Genomic DNA, 24,130 nt, shown 5'->3' with positions numbered 1-24,130 from the left:
CACCGGAAGTCCCGCCTCACCTCGATCCGTCCGTCGGCCTCCCAGCCTACCTTCTGCCGGGAGTTTCTTGAGTTTGGGACTTCACTACCCTAGCCTGTGCTGCTTCTGCGGAGCATCTGAAGAGAAAGCGGAGCTGTCTTTGCGACCTGCTTCCTCAGAGGTTCACCCTGCTAGGCCCAGATGCAGGAGGAAGAACAGAAACCTTTGCCTTTGCTTAGAAGCTATTTCCCATTCCATAGTACCATTGCTGAACCAAGAAATTACTGAATAACTTTCCTTGCCTCCACCCTCCATTACTCCACCATTTCTTGCCGAAATCCTTCCTGTTCTCGAGAGGGGTAACCCAGAAAACATCTCCTTAAAATACCCAAGTCTCTGAAGTCATCGTTTCCTTCTTCGCTACTTGAATAGCACCTGACACTTACTGCTGTCTCCATTAACCACTACCTCAGTTAACAACAACCCTTGTTTCCCCCGACAGCTATCAAGCCTCTTTATCATTAGAGTTGCCAAAAGCCTTGCCTCCCTGTCCCTGGGAGAGCAATATCCTGGTATTCGTAGAAACACCATTTCCTCCTCGCTTCTCCCCCTCCTCCCCCGCCCCCCCCCCCCCGTTGGGAATCTCTGCATGTCTCCACTTGAACCAAATAAACTTCTTCAGTGCAAAGATGGGAACCCTTTTATATACCTCCTGGGGAAAATGGTTAACGAAATGAGCAACTTTGTGCTGAAGTCTGGCACAATAGGGTGCACACTCTGGTTACATATATGGAACCCACTGGAAAAACTGCCGCCCTGCCCTTTACTGCGGACCCATAGGCTGCTGAACACCATCTAACACCTGGTCTCTGGACTAGAGACCTGCTTTTCCTCCCTGCTAGGTCTGGAAGTTGTTTTTGTTTTAACTCCTATTTGTTGAGTGTCAGGGCCTACTTGAAGGAAAAATTACCTGTGTCTAGTTTCACCTTCAGAACTAGGAACTGAATCTTTGACCAAATGAAACCACCGCCGAAGGATTTTAAACAAGGAGGTAATACAAAACCTTCATTTTTCTAAATGCTTACTCTGGCTGCAGTATGAAAAATATCTTACCCCACTGCTGTGGAGTTGATTCCAACTCATAGTGACCTTGTAGGACAGATTAGAACTGCCCCATAGGGTTTCCAAGGAGCACCTGGTGGATTCAAACTGCCAACCTTTTGGTCAGCAGCCAAACTCTTAACCACTGTGCTACTGGGGCTCTGAAAAATGGAGAGGAGACCAGATAAAAGGCAATTGTAGGGCCACCACAGAGATGCTTAACTAGAATTATGTGGAAATGGAGCAAAGAAGGCAAATTTCTCCAAAAGATCCAGGGAATCTTTTGGAGCTGTAATAGTCTGAAATTGGTAATATATTAATTTGGGAGTAAGGGAGAGGAAGGAACCAAGATTATTACTAGATTCCAGACTTGGGCATCTGGGCAGTATAACTGATGGTGCCATTCACTATGATGTAGAATAGTGGTACTAATAGTTTCCCCCTGACCTAAAGACTCAAGTTGCTTTGCTTCCCAAAGGGCAAAATGAGTAAAGAAAGGATGGGAACCTCAAAAGGGAGTGGCTGAATTCAGGAAAGAAAAAATGGGACAAAAAGCCAAAGGAGGAGTAGAGACACAAAGAAGGGAATATCATAACAAACAAAAACAGTAGGATTCCAAAACTTTATCTTGATCATTGACAACCTTGGACGTTGCCCACTGTGTGTTCCAGGTCCTTGCACTGAATGTTTTCACATTTGAGGTCTAATGACCAATCAGGAACCAAGAAATATTTTAGCAAAAAATAATTCCATTATGCTTAGTATCAAAATTTTATTATTGATAATTTTGAAACTATAAGTTAATGAGAAAGTAACTTAATTTACCAAAAACATTTTTGCTTCCAGAGAATATTTCTTTGATTGAGGTACATCTAGAATCAAATATTAGGAATCTGGAAAAGACACATATAGATCATCCAGTCTAAGAGTCTACTCTGTTATTGACCAGGTTTACAGATGAGGCAACCAAAAATAACTAAGGTCCTGGGAAGTTTACTTAAGTCACATGGTAAAAGGTTTGCTTGGCGTATTAGAAATATTCTGCCTCCTATGCTTTTTACCACTCAAATATATTCCTTTCTCTCAAGTCATTTCATGAGTGCACACACACATACACCCATACAACTGCATGTATCTAGAGAACATAGATCACATTGCCTGCTCTTACTTTACCTAAGGCAGGGATTAAAATTTTTTTTCCCACAGTAAGTTTTAATAAAAAGTAAAAATAGCAAAATAATCATGTACAAACTATTTCTGTTGGAGAAGTTAACATTGTTATTGCTGCAAAAAAGCCACCTGGAAATCAGCTACTTAGATGCCTAGTTAAAAAAAAAATTTTTTTTTTTTTTTAAAGATAATCGTTAACCATGTTTTTGAAAACACTCCATTTTGTGGCGGCATCTCAGGAAGCCTGACAAGAGTGAGGTGAAGTTTCAACGGTAGTCCTTTGGGCCCCACCCCTTCCTTAACTAAAAATAAATGGAGCTGTTCTAATCTGTTTTAGATGTTGGAGTATTACATTCTGTGTTATAGTCCATTGATCATCTGCTTCTACTGTTAACAACCAGAGTTTGAAAACCAGTGTACTTAAGGGCAAGAATTTGGTTAATATCTATACACTGGAGCCAAGACCCGTCACAACAGGTCAAAGGCTCACAGATGTAGGGTCAGAATACCTAAGGACAAGAAACATCATGGATATTTGGAATCCAGAATGAACACACATTGTTAACCCTGAGAACGGATAAGGGGGAGGATTGGACAGGTGGACAGACACTTGAGTTGTTGTCTACTAAAATAAGCTCCTCTGAATCAGAACTGCCCCAGGGAACGAGGGCCAAAGTAGGAAAGCTTATAGACCTCCCTTCAGGCACACTTGTGTAAGTGGCATCCAGAGATGAAATACTCTGGTGTTCAGTGCTTCACCTTCCTCAAAACCAGACTGCTCCCCTGTGGAGTACGGCATTGTCTCAACACTAAATTAAACATGGTGTGTCCCTCTTGCATGAAAATGGCATCAGACCAGTCACTTTTTTTTCCCCTCATTCTATGCAGCTCACAGCATATGGAGAAATGGGAGTACCCTCAATTAACTTCTTTTGAGTCTGTCTGGTGGCTTAAACTCAGACTCATGCATCAGCTTTTCATAAGGCCAAAAGAACACTGCCTCTAGGTGCCAAATGTGTTAATTACCCACATGAGCCGGGTAATCCAGTAAGAACCCCGGTACATTTCCTTGGTTCAGCTGCATGGTCCAGGGATCATCAGTCTCTGACTCAAGCACGGCCAACAGGCATTCAGTACCTGCTCCAAAGTTTTAAAAGTAACTTAAGTCATGGAATAAAAAGTTTCTCATGAGTCTTTTTGATGTATGGCACCAATTCAGTTAATTCATTTAAAAGAAAAAAAGGATTCTGAATGCTTCCTTTCATTAAATATATGCTCAGAGATTTTATAGCAAAGAAAAATAAGATGTGTTACAAAACGGAGGTTAATTCAATAAACACTGACAGGTGTATACTAAGATATAAAAACAAATGCTTGACTTGGAAATTCAACTTTATTTATAAATGTTCTCCTATAAACAAAGATGTCATTCCAACCATTCAAAATACTGTAACTGATGATTTCCACAAAACTATTTACATAGTTTTAACTTTTTTCATAAAACTGTATTATGGAATGAGCAAACAACCTCACAGGATGGTCTAAGACATAAAAACAAAGCAAAAAAAAAAACAATTTATTCAGCATAAATGCTCTTTTATCATGCAGAATGAAAAATTAAGAATCACATCATAATATCTTACTCCACCAAGAGATGGAAACATGGGATAATTTTTTTGGAAGTCAAATGCTTCACAATAAATATTATCTTCTTATACAGCATAGTTTAATTGTGATTGTTTAGGATTACTCTTGTAGGCTAACACTTATGCTGACTTTAAAAAATAAGTCATCATTGTAAAAGGGCACAGACTTTTCTACACAGGTTTTTCTACCAGTGAAAATATGTAGATGTTGGTCTAATCTCATCATTCAGGAAAATTAATAAATTCATAAAAAAAAACTCAAAACAAAAACACACTCTTCAAATTATGTGATGCACTGACTTAGAAAATTAGAATTCTCCCTGAAATCTGGGAGTATTTCTCCCTAACAGTTAATATAAATTTAAATCTTTCATAGCTGAGGCTATACTCAAAATATTTAACCAAAAATTTCAAAATAAAATTATCAAATTACTTATTTATCATTTTGTATGTAGTAATTACTTTTAAAAATGCCTTTAAACTGTGTCTCAGGGATAATCACTCTTACATCATAGCTAAGTCATAAGGAACTTTAAAAATTTGAAAAAAAAAATTCATCCCTGAGTAATGAGATAGAAAAATCTCTACAAACATAGATGTGACAGTCTTGTACCCTTTACCAATCTTTACCACAGGACGGACTATTATTAACAATCAGCTATCAAATGTATTTCAATCCTGGGTAGTTACCGTCTTTGTTATATTAATCTGATCTTTTTGTAATGAAACTAGAAGTGCAACATTAAAAAAAAATCAGATAAATAAGAACTCTCGTTTTATTGTCAGCGTTACGTTTTTGTCAAGCGCGAGGTTGGCCAGCTATCTATTTTCCAATAATGACCGAAGTAATAACTTCTGCTGGCATCTCTTCGTCTCAGTCTCCGTTTCTCCCATTGGTCTTCATCCAAATAACAAAAGTAATACAATTACAATTGAGTTTACTATTATCAGTGGCACTGTAAAGGAAAAAAACCAAGAAGCTTGTTAATATAAAGAAAATATCAGGAAAAGACAAAGTAATAGTTATTAGCATCTAGGAAGGATGGAAATACCTAACAATATATCATCATAATCATATTATATATAGTTTCAATAGAGAATATTCAAACATGCACTGGGTCGTAATAACCAAAACTTATTTTAAAAGAGGCACGTGTGACTGGGAATAGGGGTCACACAATGGCACAAGATCAATGTGAAACTGCTGCGGATAGTGCTGGTACCTCTCTATCACGGAAGCACACAGGGCGCAGACAGGAGACCCACATGGCTGCCACTGACAGTAAGATGAAAAATGCAATGCAAAAGAGATTGTGTAGTTTCATTGCTAAATTAAGAATTAGCTGAATTACCATTCTATCCAAAATCATGATTATAATAGCTAATATGTATGTAAATAAACAAATGCCCTAATTTTAATGGTTTTAAATAAAAGGTTTTTAAACTCTTTTTCTTGAATTGGTCTAAAATATTTTCTAACAGAATGGCAGATTGTGGACTTTTTTCTCTTGAAAGCCTTCCAGGGTTCTAGATGACTTTACAACTTGTAGAGTTTCCAAAGGCAAAACATCATCCTTTCAACTCTGAGATTATGCAGTTTATACCACTGAGCATTCTCCACTTGCATTAGCTAGTTTAGACAGAAACAAGAGGCAAACTAAGGAAGAATCCAGTAACTTTAAGCAATAAAGAAGGGTTAAAGAGAAAAAAAAATCCCATTATGAGCCTGGGGTCTTAAAAGCTTGCAAGCGTCCATCCAAAGTACTACAATTGGTCTCTATTTGCCTGGAGCAACAGGGGAAAAGGAGGTAGGAATCAGAGGAGGAACTGGAATTTGAGTCTAGTTGCCTCTTTTGCCACCAGGCCAGAAGAACTGGATGGTGCCCAGCTACCATTACAGAACGTGTTGATCAAAGATTCTGTAGAATACCAATCAAAAAGGGAGGAAATGTAGAACAGAATTACAAATTCTCATGGAATCCAGAATTTCTGGAGCCACGGAGGCTGGATGACCCCCCAAAACTATTGCCCTGAAATAGTCTTTAAATTTTAAACCTTAAACTGAAACTAACCCCTGAAGTTATCTTTGGACCAAATAATAATTTAGCTTAATAAGTAAAAAATGTCTGCCTTGAGCATTGTGCTTTTCTAAAGAATTATCTATATGGGGTCAAATTGACAATAGCAACTCAAAAGACTGGATGAGAAAGTTAGGGGGCAGTGAGTTTATCTTGATGGTAGCAGAATAATTTGGAAAAGGAAAGCGAGAATAGTTGCCCAACTTGAAAAATATAATCAATGCAACTGAATTGTACGTGTAGAAAGTATTGAATTAGTGTATGTTTTGCTTTGTATATGTTCACTAAAAAAATAAAATTTATTAAAAAAATTCCCACTATGAAAAGGGTATATATTCACACTCTGAACCTTTGCTTCTCAAACTACGAAATTAAAATTTAAAAGTGCTCCACCAGTTTTTCTTCTTACCTCTCATCACGGTTCTTACAGATCGAACAAGGTTCATTAGCTGAGATTTAATTCCTGGCTCTTCTCCGAAGCCGCCAATTCCCTGGTCTGTTCCCCAGCCAACTGCATAATATAAAGATGATTAGCTGTGTTAAAATTTATTATACACTTGCCTTGCTCCCTCATTAGTAATCCTTTAAAAGATTAGTTTGAGCCCTATTAAAGACATCAAATATAAAATCACATGACTTCTAAGAAAGGTTACAATAATACTGAGTTAAATGTTTTAGAATTTTTTTTTTTCTAGTAGCAGCAGCAAACTCATTTCCTTTCATTTATGTACTGTGATTTTACAAAATCAACTACAGCCTAAATTATCCAACGGCATTTAATTTACTGAATATGACCATTGTGACACTCTGATTGTTTTCCCTCCCTCCTTTTTTAAAGTAACAAACAAAATAATCTCAGATCAGAATTGAAAACCAAAACATACCACCAAGCTCAATAATTAACTAGCTCAATTCAGAACTTATAAAACCCTATATAATTATTGGTATAAAAACACTGTAGCTAACATTCATTATTCATCTTTCTTGGGGAAATTTTAACATAAACCTGGTCACAGCTTAGTCAGGCCTTCAAAGATATGCTCCATCCTACCAGCAGGGACTCATCTTTCTCCTCAACACCCCCCCCCCCTTTTTCCTTGCTCATCCCTCTTTATCTTTGAATTTGTGAGGTGAGGAATTTAGTCCAGTATTCCCCTTATTCTCTGTAAGTGGGTCTTTACCTTCATCTATGGAATTTTCCTATAGTATTATAAATCATTCTTTCTTAACCTTTATCTACTAATTCTTTTTTTCATTGCCTTACACATCCTTCTAAAGACTTAAATGTCCTCATTTCTATAATTTGTCCTTCTCTTGTCCTCATTTCAGGTCCACTTTTCACTATTTCATGTAACTACAGGGCTCAATTAATTCCTCACATGCTAATCCTTAAATTGGAGGACAGAGAGCAAATCTTTAGCTTATTTTAAACAAACTAAGGATTTCACTTTGCTTAATCAACTTTGGTTGGACGAAAAATTAAATAATAGTTGCTTGTTTTGGTATAAAACATTTAAAATTGGAGTTCTTAGCAGAGCTGATGTGTTTTAATAGAGTCACTATGAGTCAGAATTGACTCAACAGCAACGAGTTTTGCCCTTCAAGGCCTAGCTCAAGTTTGGCTCACAGCCTTCTCAGTTCACAGGGGTTTCACTCTTTTCTGACCGTACAGGACAACTACTCTCACAGTGGTTACTATCTCAGTCTATACTACCTCTTGCCCAGACTCTTTCAATAAAAATAAATAAATAAAACCAAACTCACTGCCATCGAGTCGATTCCAACTCATAGCGACCCCTTGGGTTTCAAGGCTATAAATCTCCATGGAAGCAGACTGTCACATCTTTCTCCCATGGAACCACTGGTACCTTTCGGTTACCAGTCGATCATTTAAACCACTGTGCTACCATCTTTCAGTACACCTCCATGATTGTTCTTTCTCAACCCCTTGAGTTTTCACCTTAAAGGATCAGATCTTTCTACCTCAAAATCTTATGAATGATTCCTGCTTCTCACTGAATAAAGTTCAAACTCTCTCAACTAACATTCTAGCCTCATATCCTACCACACCCTCCAAGTATTTTTATACACATTCAATTATGCACTGATTTCTGGACATGTTTAAGGCAGTTTCTGAATCCAGGTCTGTCTGACTTCAACGTCAGGGCCAAAATTCCCTCTAACATGTCATAGTAAATCTTTTTTTTTCTTTGCTCCCCAAACAACCCACTGATTATAGCTGACTCTGGTCTCCTTCTTGATTAGCTGTTTTCATGTTCTCCCCATTAGATGATAAAGTTCTGGACAACATGGACTGCAATTTAGTCATCTTTCTTCACTTTTCTACTCTCCTCTCACACTACCCCACAGAGGATGTTTATGGGATTAAACTGAATTATAACAGACTGAGTTAATCTAGGATAATGTAAGATAAAGTAAAATCTAGGACTGTAGGTAAGGCTTCTAAAAAATTCTATTTTATTTTTAAAGACACTATACGAAATATAAAATGAACTCATAATAGTAGCTTTAAGAGAACAACATTAAATGTACATATCTATGCAAGTTGAAAACAATTTTGGAAATGTTAAAATGTGAAATAATGTGCACAGAAGAATCTAGGACACAATATATACCTGTACCTTGCCTGGGCAATATCACCCTCCTACTTTGGATCTCTTTGTCCTTCTACTTGGCAAGCAAATGCACTTATGCTGCTGCTCCAACATTTGCTTTTACTGCATTACAGATTTACTCTAACTTCTTTATATTCCAAACATCTGCCTCACTCTTCCAGGTAGCTTAATCTGCATTCTCCACTATATGGCAGTCCTCTTTTTGTAGTCCAGAAGTGTAGTATCAGGCTTCAGCTACTTGTAGTGTGGTAAAAAACTATTTCCTGTTAGTCTCTCTATATATAGATTACACACAAAATGATCACCATCAGTTACGCCATCTTCTGAACTGTGTAACTGACACAGGAAATTTTCCAGTGGAAAGCAAAATGACTGAGATAATTCCCCAACTAGTTTAGTCCCACTAACATACACCTAAATAATAGCTCTGCACAATAACAAAGCAACCTAGCTCTAGTTAAACACAACGAAACACATATTTTTATCTTAGTTTCCTCCTGAAACTCCACTAAAAAGAACAATAAAGGAATAAGTTAAGAAGAGAGAATTCTCTAGCAAGAGAAATCAATCAAAATTTGGAAGATACACAAAGAGAAACAATCTTTGATAGTTACGAGGAAGGGGAGGGGTGAGGATGGAAAAACACTAAAAAGACAATAGGTAAGTGGTAACTTTGGTGAAAGGTAAGACAGTACACAATACTGGGGAAGCCAGAACAACTTCTACAACGCAAGGTCATGGAAGCTCCATAGACACATCCAAACTCCAAGGGACTGAATTGCTGGGCTGAGGGCTGTGGGGACCATGGTCTTGGGGAACAGCTATCTCAATTGGCATAACACAGTTTATAAAGAAAATGTTCCACATTCTACTTTGGTGAGTAGTGTCTGGGGTCTTAAAAGTCTGTGAGCGGCCATCAAAGATATTCCATTGATCTCACCTCTTCAGAAGCAAGGGAGAATGAAGAAAACTAAAGATACAAGGGAAAGATTAGTCCAAAGGACTAACGGACCACATCTACCACAGCCTCCACCAGACTGAGTCCAGTACAACTAGATGGTGCCTGGCTACCACCACAGACTGCTCTGACAGGGATCACAATAGAGGGTCCTGGACAGAGATGGAGAAAAATGTAGAACAAAATTCTAACTCAAAAAGAACCACCAGACTTGCTGGCCTGACAGAGACTAGAGAAACTCTGGGAGCATGGCCCCTGGATACCCTTTCAGCTCAGTAATGAAGTCACTCCTGAAGTTCACCCTTCAGCCAAAGATTGGACAGGCGCATAAAACAAAACAAGACTAAAGGGGCACACCAGCCCAGGGGCAAGGACTAGAAAGCAGGAGGGGACAGAAAAGCTGGTAATCGAGAACCCAAGGTCGAGTAGGAAGAGTGCTGACATATCGTGGGGTTGTTGACCAGTGTCTTAAAACAATATGTGTACTAACTGTTTAATGAGAAGCTAGTTTGTTCTATAAATCTTCATCTAAAGTATCAGTTAAAAAAAAAAAAAGAGTTGGGGTCCCTGAATGAACCCCTTGCTAACTACGTTGGATGTTAATTTTGATCACAGTGATGTAAATAAGCAATAAATTTTATTTTAACACTTAAAAAAAATTGGATGATAAAAAATAAGAGATAACTGACTTAGCAGAGAAAGCTAAAATCTAAAGCCTGCAGAGAGCACACAATACAGAACTAAGGTAAATTCTGTTGAGAACCCTGGAAATGTGAGAAAAACCTCAAAGTGTCAGTGTGGGAGATGGGGATGAAAACAGGATTATTAATGGAAAGTCTATGTAGGACTTGTGAGGTCCCCAGTGCCTTCCCCTAGATTGCACAGATGGGAAAATTGTCCTTCTCTTACTCCATCAAAAGGCTGTTGAGGTTTACTCTCAGCTGAGATTCAAACAGAAGCTGTCGACCTGGGGACACCCAGGGAGGGTGGATAGAATGAAAGTCTGCACTTCAAAGTATAAGACTCCCCATTCATTATCCCTGCTTGTGTCTCATATATGTCTGGACTTATAAGGCTTATATCCTGCAGGCAAGAAGTTAGAAAATTCCTCTGAAAACTGATCAGCTGCCCAAGAAGAAGGACTTCAGATCTTGACATTTGGAAAGCCTCAGTGAAACTGCCACCCTCTTCATCTCACAGAAAGGCCCACCGGTAAACAAGCCCCAACCACCACAGGGAGCTTCCAATGAGCCTCTAAGAGCCTTACTTTAAAAATGAACTGATAGTTAATTACTCAAGGGAGCACATTACTCACAGGTGATAATGTTTATTTTATAAGCCAATCTATTATTTGGTTGAAAGGTGGCCTGCAGAAATAGCTTCAGTTCCAAGTTCAAAGGGTATCTTAGGGTGACAGTCTCAGGGATTCCTCTAGTCTCTATCGGTCCAGTACGTCTGGCCTTTTTTAGGAATTTGAGTGTTGTTCTACATTCTCCCATTCTATCTGGGAATTTCTATTGTGTTCCTGGTCAAAATAGTTGGTAGTGGTAGCTGGGCACCATTTAGTTCTTCTGGTCTAAGCTAAGCAGATGCTATGGTTTGTGTGGGCTACTTGTGCCCTGGACTAGTTTCTTCTTTAAGCCTTTGATTTCCTTCATTCTCTTTTCCTCCATACGAGTAGAGACCAAGAGCTGTATCTCAGATGGCTGCTCGCAAGCTTTTAAGACACCAGACGCTACTCACCAAACTAGGATGTAGAGCATGATCTTTGTGAACTGTATTAGGTCAACTAATTAAGATGTCCCCCGAGACTATGGTCCTAAGTCTTTTAACCTAGTAAAACAATCCCATGAGTTGTTTGGATATGTCTAGGGAGCCTCTGTAACTGTGCCCCCTATGTGGTTTGTTATACACGCGGATATATATGCAGCACACACAAGTGTGTACATATACATGTGTCTACAGATACACTTGTCATGCACGTGTATTTACTCACATACGCCTTCCTATCCACATATATGCATCCATATCTACTTACATAACCACACACATATTTTGGGGTTGTTTTTACTGTTGCTGCAAAATTGTGTATGTTATAACATTTACCAAAATTATGCTTTTCTCCTGTACTTCTTAAGCGTCTTAAATTACCTTGGTCAAATTGTGCTGACTTCACCCATATCTAGGATTGCCTTTCCCATCACCAAAAGTAACAAGTGTCTACTATCTAGAAAATGACTCCCCCTCCCTCTCCTTCCCATCCCTAGTAACCATCAAAGAATTTTGCTTTCTGTGGGGAGTATCTTTTATTATAAAAAATAGTTTTCCCTCCAACTGCTATAGGGAGTCTCAGTTGTTTGCCTAAGGAACCTGGCCGAAGCTTTAAAGGGCTTTTTTTTTTTTTTTTTTTAAAGGGGAAAGATTTAATTCTGTGGTTTACTTTCCACTTCCATAGCTAGAGGGCCTTGTAGAGAAAAAATGATAAGACCAGCCGGAATTAGAGTAGCTGCTGGTATAGTTTGAGGAGTGAACTTAAACCAAAAATAGTTACTAACTGCAAGCACCAAACATGTTCTGCTATGTAGGCTTCAAAAAGCCATACAGAAAATGGCAACCCATCCAGTCTCTGTCAAAACATCAGCTAGATAACACTTTGAAGAAAAAGTATTAGCTACAGTTTTAGGGGCTGGCTGACCCTGGGCAAATCTCGGCCTCTGCGATCAGATTCCACAACTACAAAAGATAATGAATATGATCTGCCCTCTGTTAACACCACCAAGTTTATATGTGAACCAAATACTATCATAAATGTGAAAGTACCCAGTGAACTACATAAAGAACTCTGTTAATATAATTTTAAAAACATAACCTTGCTCAAAGAGATAAATGTTGAAGAAAATTATTTGACGGACTCTTTTTGGTTTAATTTAATTCATGGTTCAATGTAACAATTTACATTTAATACCTGATGAAATGCAACAAATGCTTTTTAGGAGTACATATTTAAAGAGAAACTTACCCGTCTATGTGGTTTCCTCAGTATTTTATAAACATGTCATGTTCATCTCTTTTGTGTCATGTGCATACTATGCCTACTGCCTATAGAATGCTTTGTTCCTTTCTCTATTACACCTATGCAAATCTGACTTACCACCTTCAGAAATTCTCCCTCTACTACTCACGCTCACCCAGCTCTCACTATTCTAAACGCCACTGGTCTGCTGTTAGCCGCTGCTGAGTCGACTCCTACTCATGGAGACTTTATATACAACAGTACAAAACACTGCCAGGAACCGCACCATCCTCACAATCTTTGGCATGTTTGAACTGTTGAAGCCATGTCAATCCATCTCATGATTGGTTTCCCTCACTTTCACTGACCCTCTACTTTACCTAACATGATGTTTTGGTCTTTCCTGATGACATGTCCAAAAGTAAGCAAGATGAAGACTTGCCATCTTTGCTTCTAAGGAGCATTCTGGCCATTGGTCTGTAGCAGCTTTTTAAACTCTTAAACAAATAATATCTTGTAATATTTTAACTGTTTTCATGTGTGAAATGTTTCTTTTGTATTACTCATAACATATACTAGTGGATATAATAAATACTTGTCAAATTGACACTGGGTACCACAAACAAAAACTCCAGTAAAAATAACTTTCGCAGGTATTAAAATCTACTACATGGTTTTTCCTTGTACTTAAAGGAAATTAGCATTAGAAGAAACAACACATTCCCTGCACCATTTTCATATATTGACTATATGTATAAATATATACAGCTCTCGGTTCAGGAACTGGAAGAATAAGATAATGGCAACGTTATTCACTTATTTTAGAAAACACTCATTCATTGATGGAATTATAGAGATAAGAGGACCCTTTGGCCTCAGTCTACTGGGGGCTACAAAAAAGAAAAACAATGAAAATGTAGTGGGTGGTGGTGCTATGACCCATAAAGATGGGAGACAGAAATGCCAGAGGAAGACTGTAAACGGGTACCTTGGATTAGCCAGTCAAGGTCACTGCAAGCAGAGAAAACAGTACGAGTAAAGGCACAGCAGTGAGGATGAGGACCACGGTAAGGATGGCAAGGGCACAGTAAATACTGGAGAAGGAGGAAGGGTCACATCATGGTGAGTTTATAAGTCATACATGGAAATTCAAATTTTATACTGAAGGCTATGGATATTGAAGAACACAAGAATTTCAAACCACCAAAAAGCATGCAATTGGCATGAAAGCTAGAATAAAGAGAAGCAAAACTGGAGGCAGGATGACCAGTGAACAGGTTGCTCTAAAAATCTAGGCAAGATCTAAGAGCCTACATAAATAGTATTTAATAAGTAGTTTAAAATTCTATTTTAAAACATACTTAGAAATATTTTGGAAACAACATCTTATCCACTTAGACAAGCTAAGGCGGTGTCTTCCCTTAGTTCTGGATCATATTCAAAATACATGTTCAGACAAAAGATGTCTGTGTTTCACCTGGACAGAAGAGGAAATGTGGAAGACAAAGTTCTGGAGGGCAAAGTACTAACATTGACGGGCCATTCCAATAGTTTGTGGCAGTGGTTTCTACCTAGGAACACAAATCTCAATCACTGGCAGAGATGTTGGAAAACACATACTCCTTAATTCCACTTCTAAGGAGCCCTGGTTAAATGCTTGACTGCTAACCAAAAGGTTGGCAGTTCGAACCCATCCAGCGGTTCTACAGGAGAAAGATCTGGCAATCTGCTTCTGTAGATTACGGCCTAGAAAACCATGTGGGAAGAAAGGTCTGGTTATCTACTTCCAAAAAATCAGCCACTGAAAACTCTACGGAGCACAGTTTTACTCTGACATCACAGAAACTGTTTTTTGGTTTCCTTTACGCACTGTGCCTTCCCCACCTGGGCTCTAAAGACACAACTGTGCCTCTAGCTTTGGGACTAAACCATAGACTTTCTCTTTGATCTAGTGTGGAATTACACTAAATAAAAATTTTTTAAAGTTTCTGATCTCATGGAATTCAGACTTTCTATATACACAGAGGCTAGATGAACCCCCAAAACTAGTGCCGTGATGGTAATCTTTAAACCTTAAACCAAAAATATCCCATTAAGTCTTCTTAAAACCAAACAATAGTTTAGCTTAATTAGTAAAGAATGTCTTCAGCACTGTGCTCTTTTAACATCTATCCACATGGGATCAAACTGACAACAGCAACTCAAAAGATTAGATAGGAAATCTAGGAGGCAGTGAGTTCATATTAACGGGGAAGGAACAACTCAGAAAAGAAGGGTAAGAATGCTTGTACAACTTGAAGAATGTAATCAATGTCACTGAGCTGTACACGTAGAAACTGTTGAATTGGTGTTTGTTTTGCTGTGTATATTTCAACAACAACAATAAAATAAATTATATTTTAAAAATAAACAACAGTTTAGCTTAACTATTAAAGAATGTCTGGCTTGGGCATTATGCTCTTTTAAAGAATTATCTATATGGGATCAAATTGACAATGCAACTCAAAAGATTAGATAGTAAGCTTAGGGGACAGTGAATTTATGTCAATGGGAGAGGAACAATTTGGAAAACGAGGGTGAAAATGATTGCATGACTTGAAGAACGTAATCAATGTTACTGAATTGTACATGCAGCAACTGTTGAATTGGTGTATGTTCTGCTGTGCATATTCTCAAGAACAACAACCGAAAAAGAAAATAAATTATTAAAATAGAAAAAAATAAAGGTTCTACAGACCATATAAGAAAAATCTTCTATGGGGCAGTTCTGCTCTGTCATGTGGGGCATTACGGGTCTGAATCGATTCAATGACACCCAGTAACAAATTCCACTTCTAAAATTTTTGAGTTTACCGTATTTTTATTTCTATACAAATAATATGTGCCTTCTACGTTTGTTTGCCAACCGCTCCTTCCCCCCACAAGGCATTTTTGTAAGTGCTGCTATGCCAGTTTTTTACATGTTGCTGTAAAAAAACATTAGCATAGTGTGGTTACCAAAATTCCTTGGAGGGGAGAGAGAGGTTGGCAAATAAATATAGAAGGTGCGTGTTGTGTTATCTGTGTAAAAATACAGTAGGTCTTGAGTGGGGTATGGCTATTGGATATTTTAAAATGCTCTTCTAGTAACCCTGATGTATACTTTCAGGTGAAAAGCAATGGTTTATTGGGACTCTTCTACAAAAGCTGAGATGCTGTAAACATCATACAACTCTGGGCTTTCCTAAACGAGCTGTGAAACAGGGATGGAATTATATTAATGCAGATATTTTATAATGTCAATCAACCCCAATCAATGGTCTGATGTTTACTGCCATTTATTGTTCCTCAGTTAGCTCACACATTATTTAAGGATATGATACATTTCTTAAAGGTAAGGGCCAAGTCTCATACTACCCCTGTAAATCCACAACATCTGGAACAATGTTGGACACATTGCAGGTATTCAAAAAATATCCTTTGATTGATTAAGATTCACCTAAGGGTAGGATAATCAAAAATTTTTGTTATTAAACATAATTGAGCATCAATATGAAATTAACATTACTCAGCCTGGAGTGCTAGTGAAGATTACAAAGCTCATTAGATTTCAAAAAACAAGAGGGAAGATAGCACTTTGTTTATATTTCTAAATTCCAAACATTTGGGAACAATTTTACACATATGAAACAAAGAAAATTTTAGGATTCCTCAAATTATGCCATATGTGTTCAACGGATAAGACCTGTATCATATACATACATACATCCATCCACATTGTGGCTCTCCACAGAACCAGGTAAGGTGGCAATTACTCTGGGAGTACTAAATACACAGGTGAGGTTGTTAAAGGAATCCACAAGTATTTACTTATTCTGAGTTTCTACTATGAACCAAGTATCATGCCTGTCCGTTTGTCCTGGTGGCACAATCATTAAGCGCTCAACTGCTAACCAAAAGGTTGGTGGTTTGAGCCCACCCAGTGGCTCTGTTGGAGAAAGATCTGGTGACCTGCTCCCATAAGGATTACAGTCTAGGAAACCCTATGGGGCAGTTCTACCCTGTCACATGGGGTCGCTGAGTTGAAAATCAACTCAAGAGCACCTAACAATCACAGGATAATTTGTCCTTTAACATGATTCAGTTCCATTATCAGACATAAGGTACTTCTTTCTGGAAATCAAGTTTATTAAGAAAGATAAGAAGATATAGGTTGGGAAATAGGGTGAAAAAAGTTCTTAACCTGTTTGTTGAGACATGGGAAGTGTTCTGCTTCTGAAATACTAAACTGAACCAGGTGATTGCTGCTGGGACAAAAATCACACCCCCAAACCAGTAGTGCCACAACTTTACAGTTGCCTACCCCAACTAGGTTCTTCACACTGCCTGGCAACCCCTGTTCCTTCAAATTACTTCCCTCTTCCACATTCTGCACTATTACTGTATCGCAAACCTCTTCATTTCTCAAACTTTCCACTTTGCCTCTCATTCTCAGCAAATGGACTTACTTCCTATGTCCTAGCTTAAATGCAACAACATATTTTGATAGGCATCTACCATTTGTCTTGCCTACCCAGGAACCACACCATACCATATTCAGAGAATTCCCTCTTTTATCAACCTGGGAATTTCTTCCCCAGAAGAGCTAGGAAAGCTAAACATGTGCTTTCCTAGCTTCCCTTGCTGCTAAGATACAAATACATAAACTAGGTTTCTCCAGCGCCCACTCCAGTGCCCAGACATGCCCATATCAGACTGACTGAGGAAGTACTGATGCCAGAGGGAAGTGACTGAAATACTCTCTGGTAACAGTGGCAGTGGTGTAGACAGTACAGCTGAGTTCCTAAAGTGGAATCAATGGGTGATAGGGTAATTCTATGTTTAACATTTTGAGGAACCACCAGACTGTTTTCCAAAGTGGTTACACCATTTTACATTCTCTCCAGCAACGTCTGATGGTTCCAACCTTGCCAACACTTGCTATTATTTGTCTTACTGATCATAGGCATGCTAGTAGGTATGAAGTGATATCTCATTATGGTTTTGATTTGCATTTCTCTAATGATTAATGACGTCCATTTTTCATGTGCTGATTGGTCATTTGCACATCTTCTTGGAGAAATGTTTATTCATATTCTTTGCAAAATTTTTTATTTGAGTTATTTATCTTTTTATTATTGAGTTGTAAAAGATCTTTGTACGTGTTCTAGATACAAGTCCCTTATCTATGATTTGCAAATATTTTGTCTCATTCTATGGGTTGTCGTTTTACTTTCTTGATGCGTCCTTTTAGGCACAAAAGTTTTTACTTTTGATGAAGTTCAATTTATCTATTTTTTTTCTTTGTTGCTTGTGATTTTGGTGCTATAGCTAAGAAGGCTTTGCCTAACCCAAGGTCCTGAAGCTTTGCGTTTATGTTTTCTTCTAAGAGTGTTATAGTTTCAATTCTTACGGCTTATAGGCCCACGAGTCAATTTTTGTGTATAGTGTAAGGAAAGGGTCCAAGTTCACTGTTTTGCATGTTCTAGCACCATTTGTTAAAAAGACTGTTCCTTCCCTGTTGAATTGCGTCGGCACCCTTGTCAAAAGTCAATTGACCATGAACATAAGGACTCTCGATTCTGCTCCATTGATCTATATGTCTATCCTTATGGCAGTGCCACACTTGTCTCGATTACTGTAGCTTTGTACTGAGTTGAAATCAGGAAGCGTGAGTCCCTCAACTTTGCTTTTCCTTTTCCAGATTGTTTTGGCCATTCTGTGTCCCTTGCATTTCCATATAAATTTTACAATCACCTCGTCAGTTTCTGCCAGAAAAAAAAAAAAAAGTCACCTGGAATTTTGAGAGCCACTGCAATAAATACGTAAATCAATTTGGGGAGTACAGGCAGTCCCTGGGTAATGAACAAGATCTATTCCTAACTGTGTCTTTAAGTTGAATTTGTAGGGAAGTCAGAAGAGGTGCATACAGTTATTTCCCTTTACTTTAGTGCAAGACATGGCTTGAAGCCTTTTCAATGATTGAAAAGCTTCATGTGCAGCGAGTGAAGGTGATTGTGATGAAGAATTTGTTATGAGTAGGGGTTGGTTCAACGATTTCAAAGTGAGGACAAACTTACATAACATTAATGGCCAAGGACAAGTTGTCCATAAGTTGGACGTTCATAATCCAAGGACTACCTGTATTAACCATCTTAACAATATTAAATATTCTGATCCATGAACATGGGATGTCTTTCCACTTATACAGGTCTTCTTTAATTTCTTTCGACAATGTTTTGTAGTTTTCATTTTATGAGGCATGCACTTCTTATTAAATTTACTCCTAATTATTTTATTCCTTTTGATAAAATTATAAGTGAAATTGTTTTCTTAATTTCATTTTCAAATTGTTCACTGCGAAAAAAAATTTTTTTTTTTGGGTATACAAATACAATTGGTTTTTGCATATTGATCTTGTATCCTACAGACTTATTAAACTCATTTATTAATTCTAATAGTCTTTTTATTGTGCTTTAGGTGAAGGTCTACAGCTCAATTTAATTTCTCATTCAAAAATTTATACACATACTGTTTTGTGACATTGGTTGCAATCCCCATCATGTGACAGCACACTCCCCCTTTCCACCCCAGGTTCCCTGTGCCCATTCCTCCAGTTGCTATCCCTTCCTGCCTTCTCATCTTGCTTTTGGACAGGAGTTGCCCATTTAGTCTTGTATATTTGACTAAACTAAGAAGCATGTTCTTCACGTGTGTTGTTATTTCTTTTATAGGCCTGTCTAATCTTTGTCTGAAAAGTGGGCTTTGGGCATGGTTTCAGTTCTGGGTTAGCATAGTGTTCGGAGGCCATGGTTTCAGGGGTTCCTCCAGTCTGTGTCAGACCACTAAGTCTGGTCTTTTTTCATGAATTTAAATTCTGTTCCAAATTTTTCTCCTGCTCTGTCTGGGACTCTGTTGCGGTCCTTGTCAGAGTGGTAACTGATGGTAGCTGGACACCAACTAGTTCTTTAGGTCTCAGGCTGATGGAGTCTCTGATTCATGTGGTCTTCTAGTCCTTTGAGCTAATATTTTCCTTGTATTTTTGATTTTCTTCATTCTCCTTTGCTCTGGATGGGATGGGACCAATAGATGTATCTTAGATGGCCGCTTGCAAGTTTTTATGACCCCAGATGGTACTCATCAAAGTGGGATGTAGAACATTTTCTTTATGAACTATGTTATGCCAATTGACCTATATGTCCCGAGTCTATGGTCCCCAGCCTCCGGATCCCAATAACTGGTCCCAATAACAAATGACAGAGAGGTTGTGGGGAGATTGGAACTCTTATGCGCTGCTGGTGGGAATGTAAAATGGTATAACCACTTTGGAAAATGATGTGGGGCTTCCTTAAAAATTCAGAAATAGAAATACCATGTAATCCAGCAATCCCATTCCTCAGAATATGCCCTAGAAATAAGAAATGTATAGACATGCACGCTCATGTTCATTGCAGCACTCTTCACAATAGCAAAAAGGTGGAAACTGCCTAAATGCCCAACAACAGATGAACGTATAAACAAATTATGGTACATACACACAATGGAATACAACATAACGATAAAGAACAATGAATCTACAAAACATCTCATAACACAGGTGAATCTGGAGGGCATTATGCTGAATGAAATAAGTCAGTCACAAAAGGACAAATATTGTGGGACCACTATTTTAAGAACTCAAGAAAAGGTTTACACACAGAAAAAAAGCATTATTTGATGGTTATGAGGGTGGTGAGGGAGGGAGAGGGGAAATCACTAACTAGACAGTAGCCAAGTGTTAACTTCGGTGAAGGGAAGGACAACGCACAATATGAGGGAAGTCAGCACATCTAATAGTCTTTTAATGGATTTTTGAAGCGTGTTGGATTTTGTCAAATACTTTCCTGTATTTATTTAGCTGACCATGTGGTTTCTGTTTTTTATCAATATGGTGTATAATGTCAATTGATTTGTGGATTCTAAACCAACCATGCATTCCTGGCATAAATCCCACTTGCTCACGGTGTGTAATTTTTTTTATGTGTTGCTAGATTTAGTGTGCCAGAATTTCATTGAGAATTTTTGTGTCTACGTTGATAAGGAGATGTGGGTCTGTAGTTATCTTCTCTTGTGACATCTTTTTCTGAAGTGTAATATTGGCTTCACAGAATGAGTTGGGAAGTGTGCTTGCTTCTATTTTTTGAAAGAGTTTGTAAAGAACTAGTATTAATTCTTCTTTAAATGTTTGGTATGATTCACCAGTGAAATCATCTGGGCCTGGGCTTTTCTTCATGGGAGGTTTTTAAAACTAATTTGATCTCCTGTTATAGGTCTATTCAGACCTCCTGTTTCTTCTTGAGTTGGTTTCAACAGTCTGCGTCTAAGAATTTTTCCGTTTCATCTAAGTTATCTAATTTGTTGGCATACACTTGTCCATAGCATTCCCTTACAATCCATTTCATTTTTGTAACCCCAGTTACGATGTCCCCTTCTTCATTCCTGATTTTAGTAATTTCTTTTTTCTTGGTCAGTCTAGCTTAAAATTTGTCAATTTTGTTAATATTTTCAAAAAACCAACTTTTTGGTTTCATCACTTCTATTATTTTTCTATTCCACATTTCATTAATTTCCACTGTAATCTTTATTATTTTCTTCTTTTTGCTTGCTTTACATTTAGTTTGCTCTTCTTTTTCCAGTGTCATAAGGTGAAAGTTAGGTTACTCAGTTCAGGTCTTTTTTCTTTTTTAATATAGGTGTTCATAGCTATAAATTTCCCTCTAAGCACTGCATTAGCTGTATTACATAAGTTTTGACATGTTTGTTTTTTCACTCACGTCAAAGTATTTTCTAGTTTCCTCTGTGATTGCTTCTTTGATTCATTGGTTATTTAGGAGTGTGCTATATAATTTCTACATATTGTGAATTTACCAAATTTCTTTCTGTCATTTCTCATTGCACCCCATTGTAGTCAGAGAACAAACTATGATTCCAAACCTTTTAAACTTATCGAGGCTTCTTTTATGGTCTAGCTATAGTCTATTTTGGAGGATGTTCTATACGAGCTTGAAAATATGCATTCTGTTGTTTGGTGGAGCGTTCCACAGATATCTATTAGGTGTAGTTGGCTTATAGTGTTGCTAAAGTCTCCTACTTCTTTGTTGATCTGCCTGGTTGTTCTATCCAATACTGAAAGTGAGACAGCGAAATCTCCAACTATTATTGTTGATTTCTCCCTCCAATTTGGGGGCTCTGTTGTTTTAGGCATATGTATGTTTATAATTAACTCCTAATAAATTAACCAATTTATCATTATAAAATGTCTCTTTATATCTAGTAACATCTTTTGGTTTAAGGTCTATTTTGTCTGATATTAGTAGAGCCAGTTCTGCTCTTCTATGGTTGCTATTTCCATGTATCTTTTTCCATTCTTCTAACCTATTTCTATCTTTGAATCTCAAGTGTTTCTAAAATGCCTCATCTACTATTTTGTATAGTAGTGAAGAGATAGACTCTGGATTCAGACTGCCTAAGTTTGAATTTTAGCTCCACCACTGTCTAGCTGTGCAATCTTAAAAGGTTATTTACTCTCTTTTTACAGGTTCCCTATCTGTAAAGCGGGGAAGAAAACAGTACTTATCTCATAGAGTTGTTGTGAATGTTACACAAATTAATAATATGTAAGATGCTTGATACAGATCCCGGCACATGTTAAGTGCTACATAAGTGTTAGTGATTATTATTATACCCACTCAACTCTGTGCCCTACCATCTCTGCTTGGACTACCTGGAATAGTTCTTCCCACATCCACTCTTTTACTCTTCCAATCTGTTTTCCACACTGTAGCTAGAGTATCTTGCAAATAACACATATCTAATCTCTTCACTGTCCTGCTCAAAATCCTGGTTTCAATTGTCCCAGGAATTTCACACCAACTCTATACTGCTATGGCTCCCTTCACCCTCCGAACCCTTCACCACCATCCAACATCTATTCACGTATCAGATCTCTAGTTAGACATAGTTCCTCCTAGATTTCACAGTAGCTTAGTATCTCCCTGCACTTCTCTTTTCATAAAAACACTCTGCATACTTGATCATTACTTGTTTAGTTCTTGTTGAGATTAATTTTCAGTAAAAACGCAGGATAACTGCTGAATTTCAGTTCCTATTACATGGACTTCTTGTATAGTTTATGCTCAATAAGTATCTCCTGAAAGAATAAAAATGCATCGATCTCTTTCATAGGTTTGTTTCAGTGATTCGCTGGGATATTCTTGGTATATTGTGACAAATGATTCCCACACAGCAAGAAGAAACCTTCCCAGGAAGGAATGAAGAGGGCCGGATTGTTAGGTCCTGGTGGAATGTGCACATGCATCTTTGTATTCCTATATTTTACTACAGTTCTTGGCACACTGTAGCCACCCAATAAGTGTGTGCTGAATATTTTTCTTGGAACATGGGTGACTGGATGCCTTAATAAGTCCAACACTTTCTCTTCCCGCTTATCCCCAAAGCCCAGGACCACCTATTGCCTCCCTCCACCCATTCTTCTAACTACCCTCATTCCAAACTGAGCCACGCCCCCATGACACCCTTTATATCAAAACTCAGAATTCAGGTTTTCTATCATTAAAATAGCGGTTACAGAGAAGTGAGATGAACTTACTGACCTAAACTAACTGCAGGGCAACCCTGGCTCCTCTCCGTATCCCCCCAACCCGGCCCCCAGGGCCTGGCACACAGTAGGCGTCTGTCGAACACTCTCCACCCGCTGTTGAGCTCAATCAAGCCCGGTGAGATAAAAGTGGCCCAACCTCCCATCCAAGGAAGGGCCCCGCTCCTCACCCAGAGCCGAGCCCTCGGCCGCTCGTGTGTCCCGGGCCCGGGTTGACCCTTCACCCGTGCCACTTGGGTTCGCGCCCCGGCTCGGGTCTGCCGCCACCTCAGCCCGCGCCCCGCGGCCCCACTCACTGTTCTTGAGGAAGCGCTCCTCGTGCAGTACGGCGATGGCATTGACGCAGAGCAAGGCCGCCTGCAGCAGCGAGTACAGGGTAAAGGCCATGGCCTCCCGGAGCCGCCCTCAGGTCTGCTTCCACTCCCGCCGCCGCAGGGGACGTGGCGCCACCACTGCGTCGCTCTCCTACGGCGGCTGGAGAAGCCCAAAATACTCTCCGAAAAGCTCCGCCTGCGTCTGGCTGAGAACCGCCCCACGCTCACATCGGCAAGGCGTGTCCCCTCAGCTGTCTCGACCCAAGTTGTCCAATACAGTAACCACATGTGGCTATCGAATACTTGAAAACAAGAATATAAAATATCCCAATAATTTTTTAGCTGACTACATTTTGAAATGATACTATTTTAGATATTTTGGGATAAATAAAATATATTAATAAAATGAAAGTTTCCTGCTTATTTTTAAAAGGACGAGGACATTTTAAACGACATGTGAGGTTAGTATTATATTTCTGTTGGACAGCGCTGCTCTAGATGCTCACAAGAGCTGTATGAAGTCTTCAGATTACCATTTTACAGGTGAGGAAACTGAGGTT

The 24,130-nt window shown here is 38.5% G+C and overlaps 1 protein-coding gene across 1 annotated transcript; it reads right to left on the bottom strand.

The window, feature by feature from the left end:
- Positions 1–3,624: 3,624 nt before the first annotated feature.
- IER3IP1 (immediate early response 3 interacting protein 1) lies at positions 3,625–23,716 on the bottom strand. Its single transcript, XM_003406308.4, has 3 exons — positions 23,553–23,716; positions 6,384–6,485; positions 3,625–4,852 (listed from the first exon to the last, which is right to left on the bottom strand). The coding sequence occupies exons 1-3, from the start codon at positions 23,641–23,643 to the stop codon at positions 4,797–4,799; spliced, it is 249 nt and encodes an 82-aa protein (XP_003406356.1). The 5' UTR covers positions 23,644–23,716; the 3' UTR covers positions 3,625–4,796.
- Positions 23,717–24,130: the final 414 nt, after the last annotated feature.

Source organism: Loxodonta africana, chromosome 11 (assembly GCF_030014295.1).
Source record: "Loxodonta africana isolate mLoxAfr1 chromosome 11, mLoxAfr1.hap2, whole genome shotgun sequence".
NCBI classification, from domain to species: Eukaryota; Metazoa; Chordata; class Mammalia; order Proboscidea; family Elephantidae; genus Loxodonta; species Loxodonta africana.
Note: the sequence above shows the minus strand (reverse complement) of the source record. Positions and strands in the feature narration are given on the sequence as shown.

Coding starts and splice junctions, on each gene's coding strand:
- IER3IP1 (XM_003406308.4), bottom strand. CDS start 23,643: ATGGCCTTTACCCTGTACTCGCTGCTGCAGGCGGCCTTGCTCTGCGTC. Junction 6,486..23,552: donor GGAGCGCTTCCTCAAGAACA/GTGAGTGGGGCC, acceptor TATATTATGCAG/TTGGCTGGGGAACAGACCAG. Junction 4,853..6,383: donor TGTAAGAACCGTGATGAGAG/GTAAGAAGAAAA, acceptor TTTCCTTTACAG/TGCCACTGATAATAGTAAAC.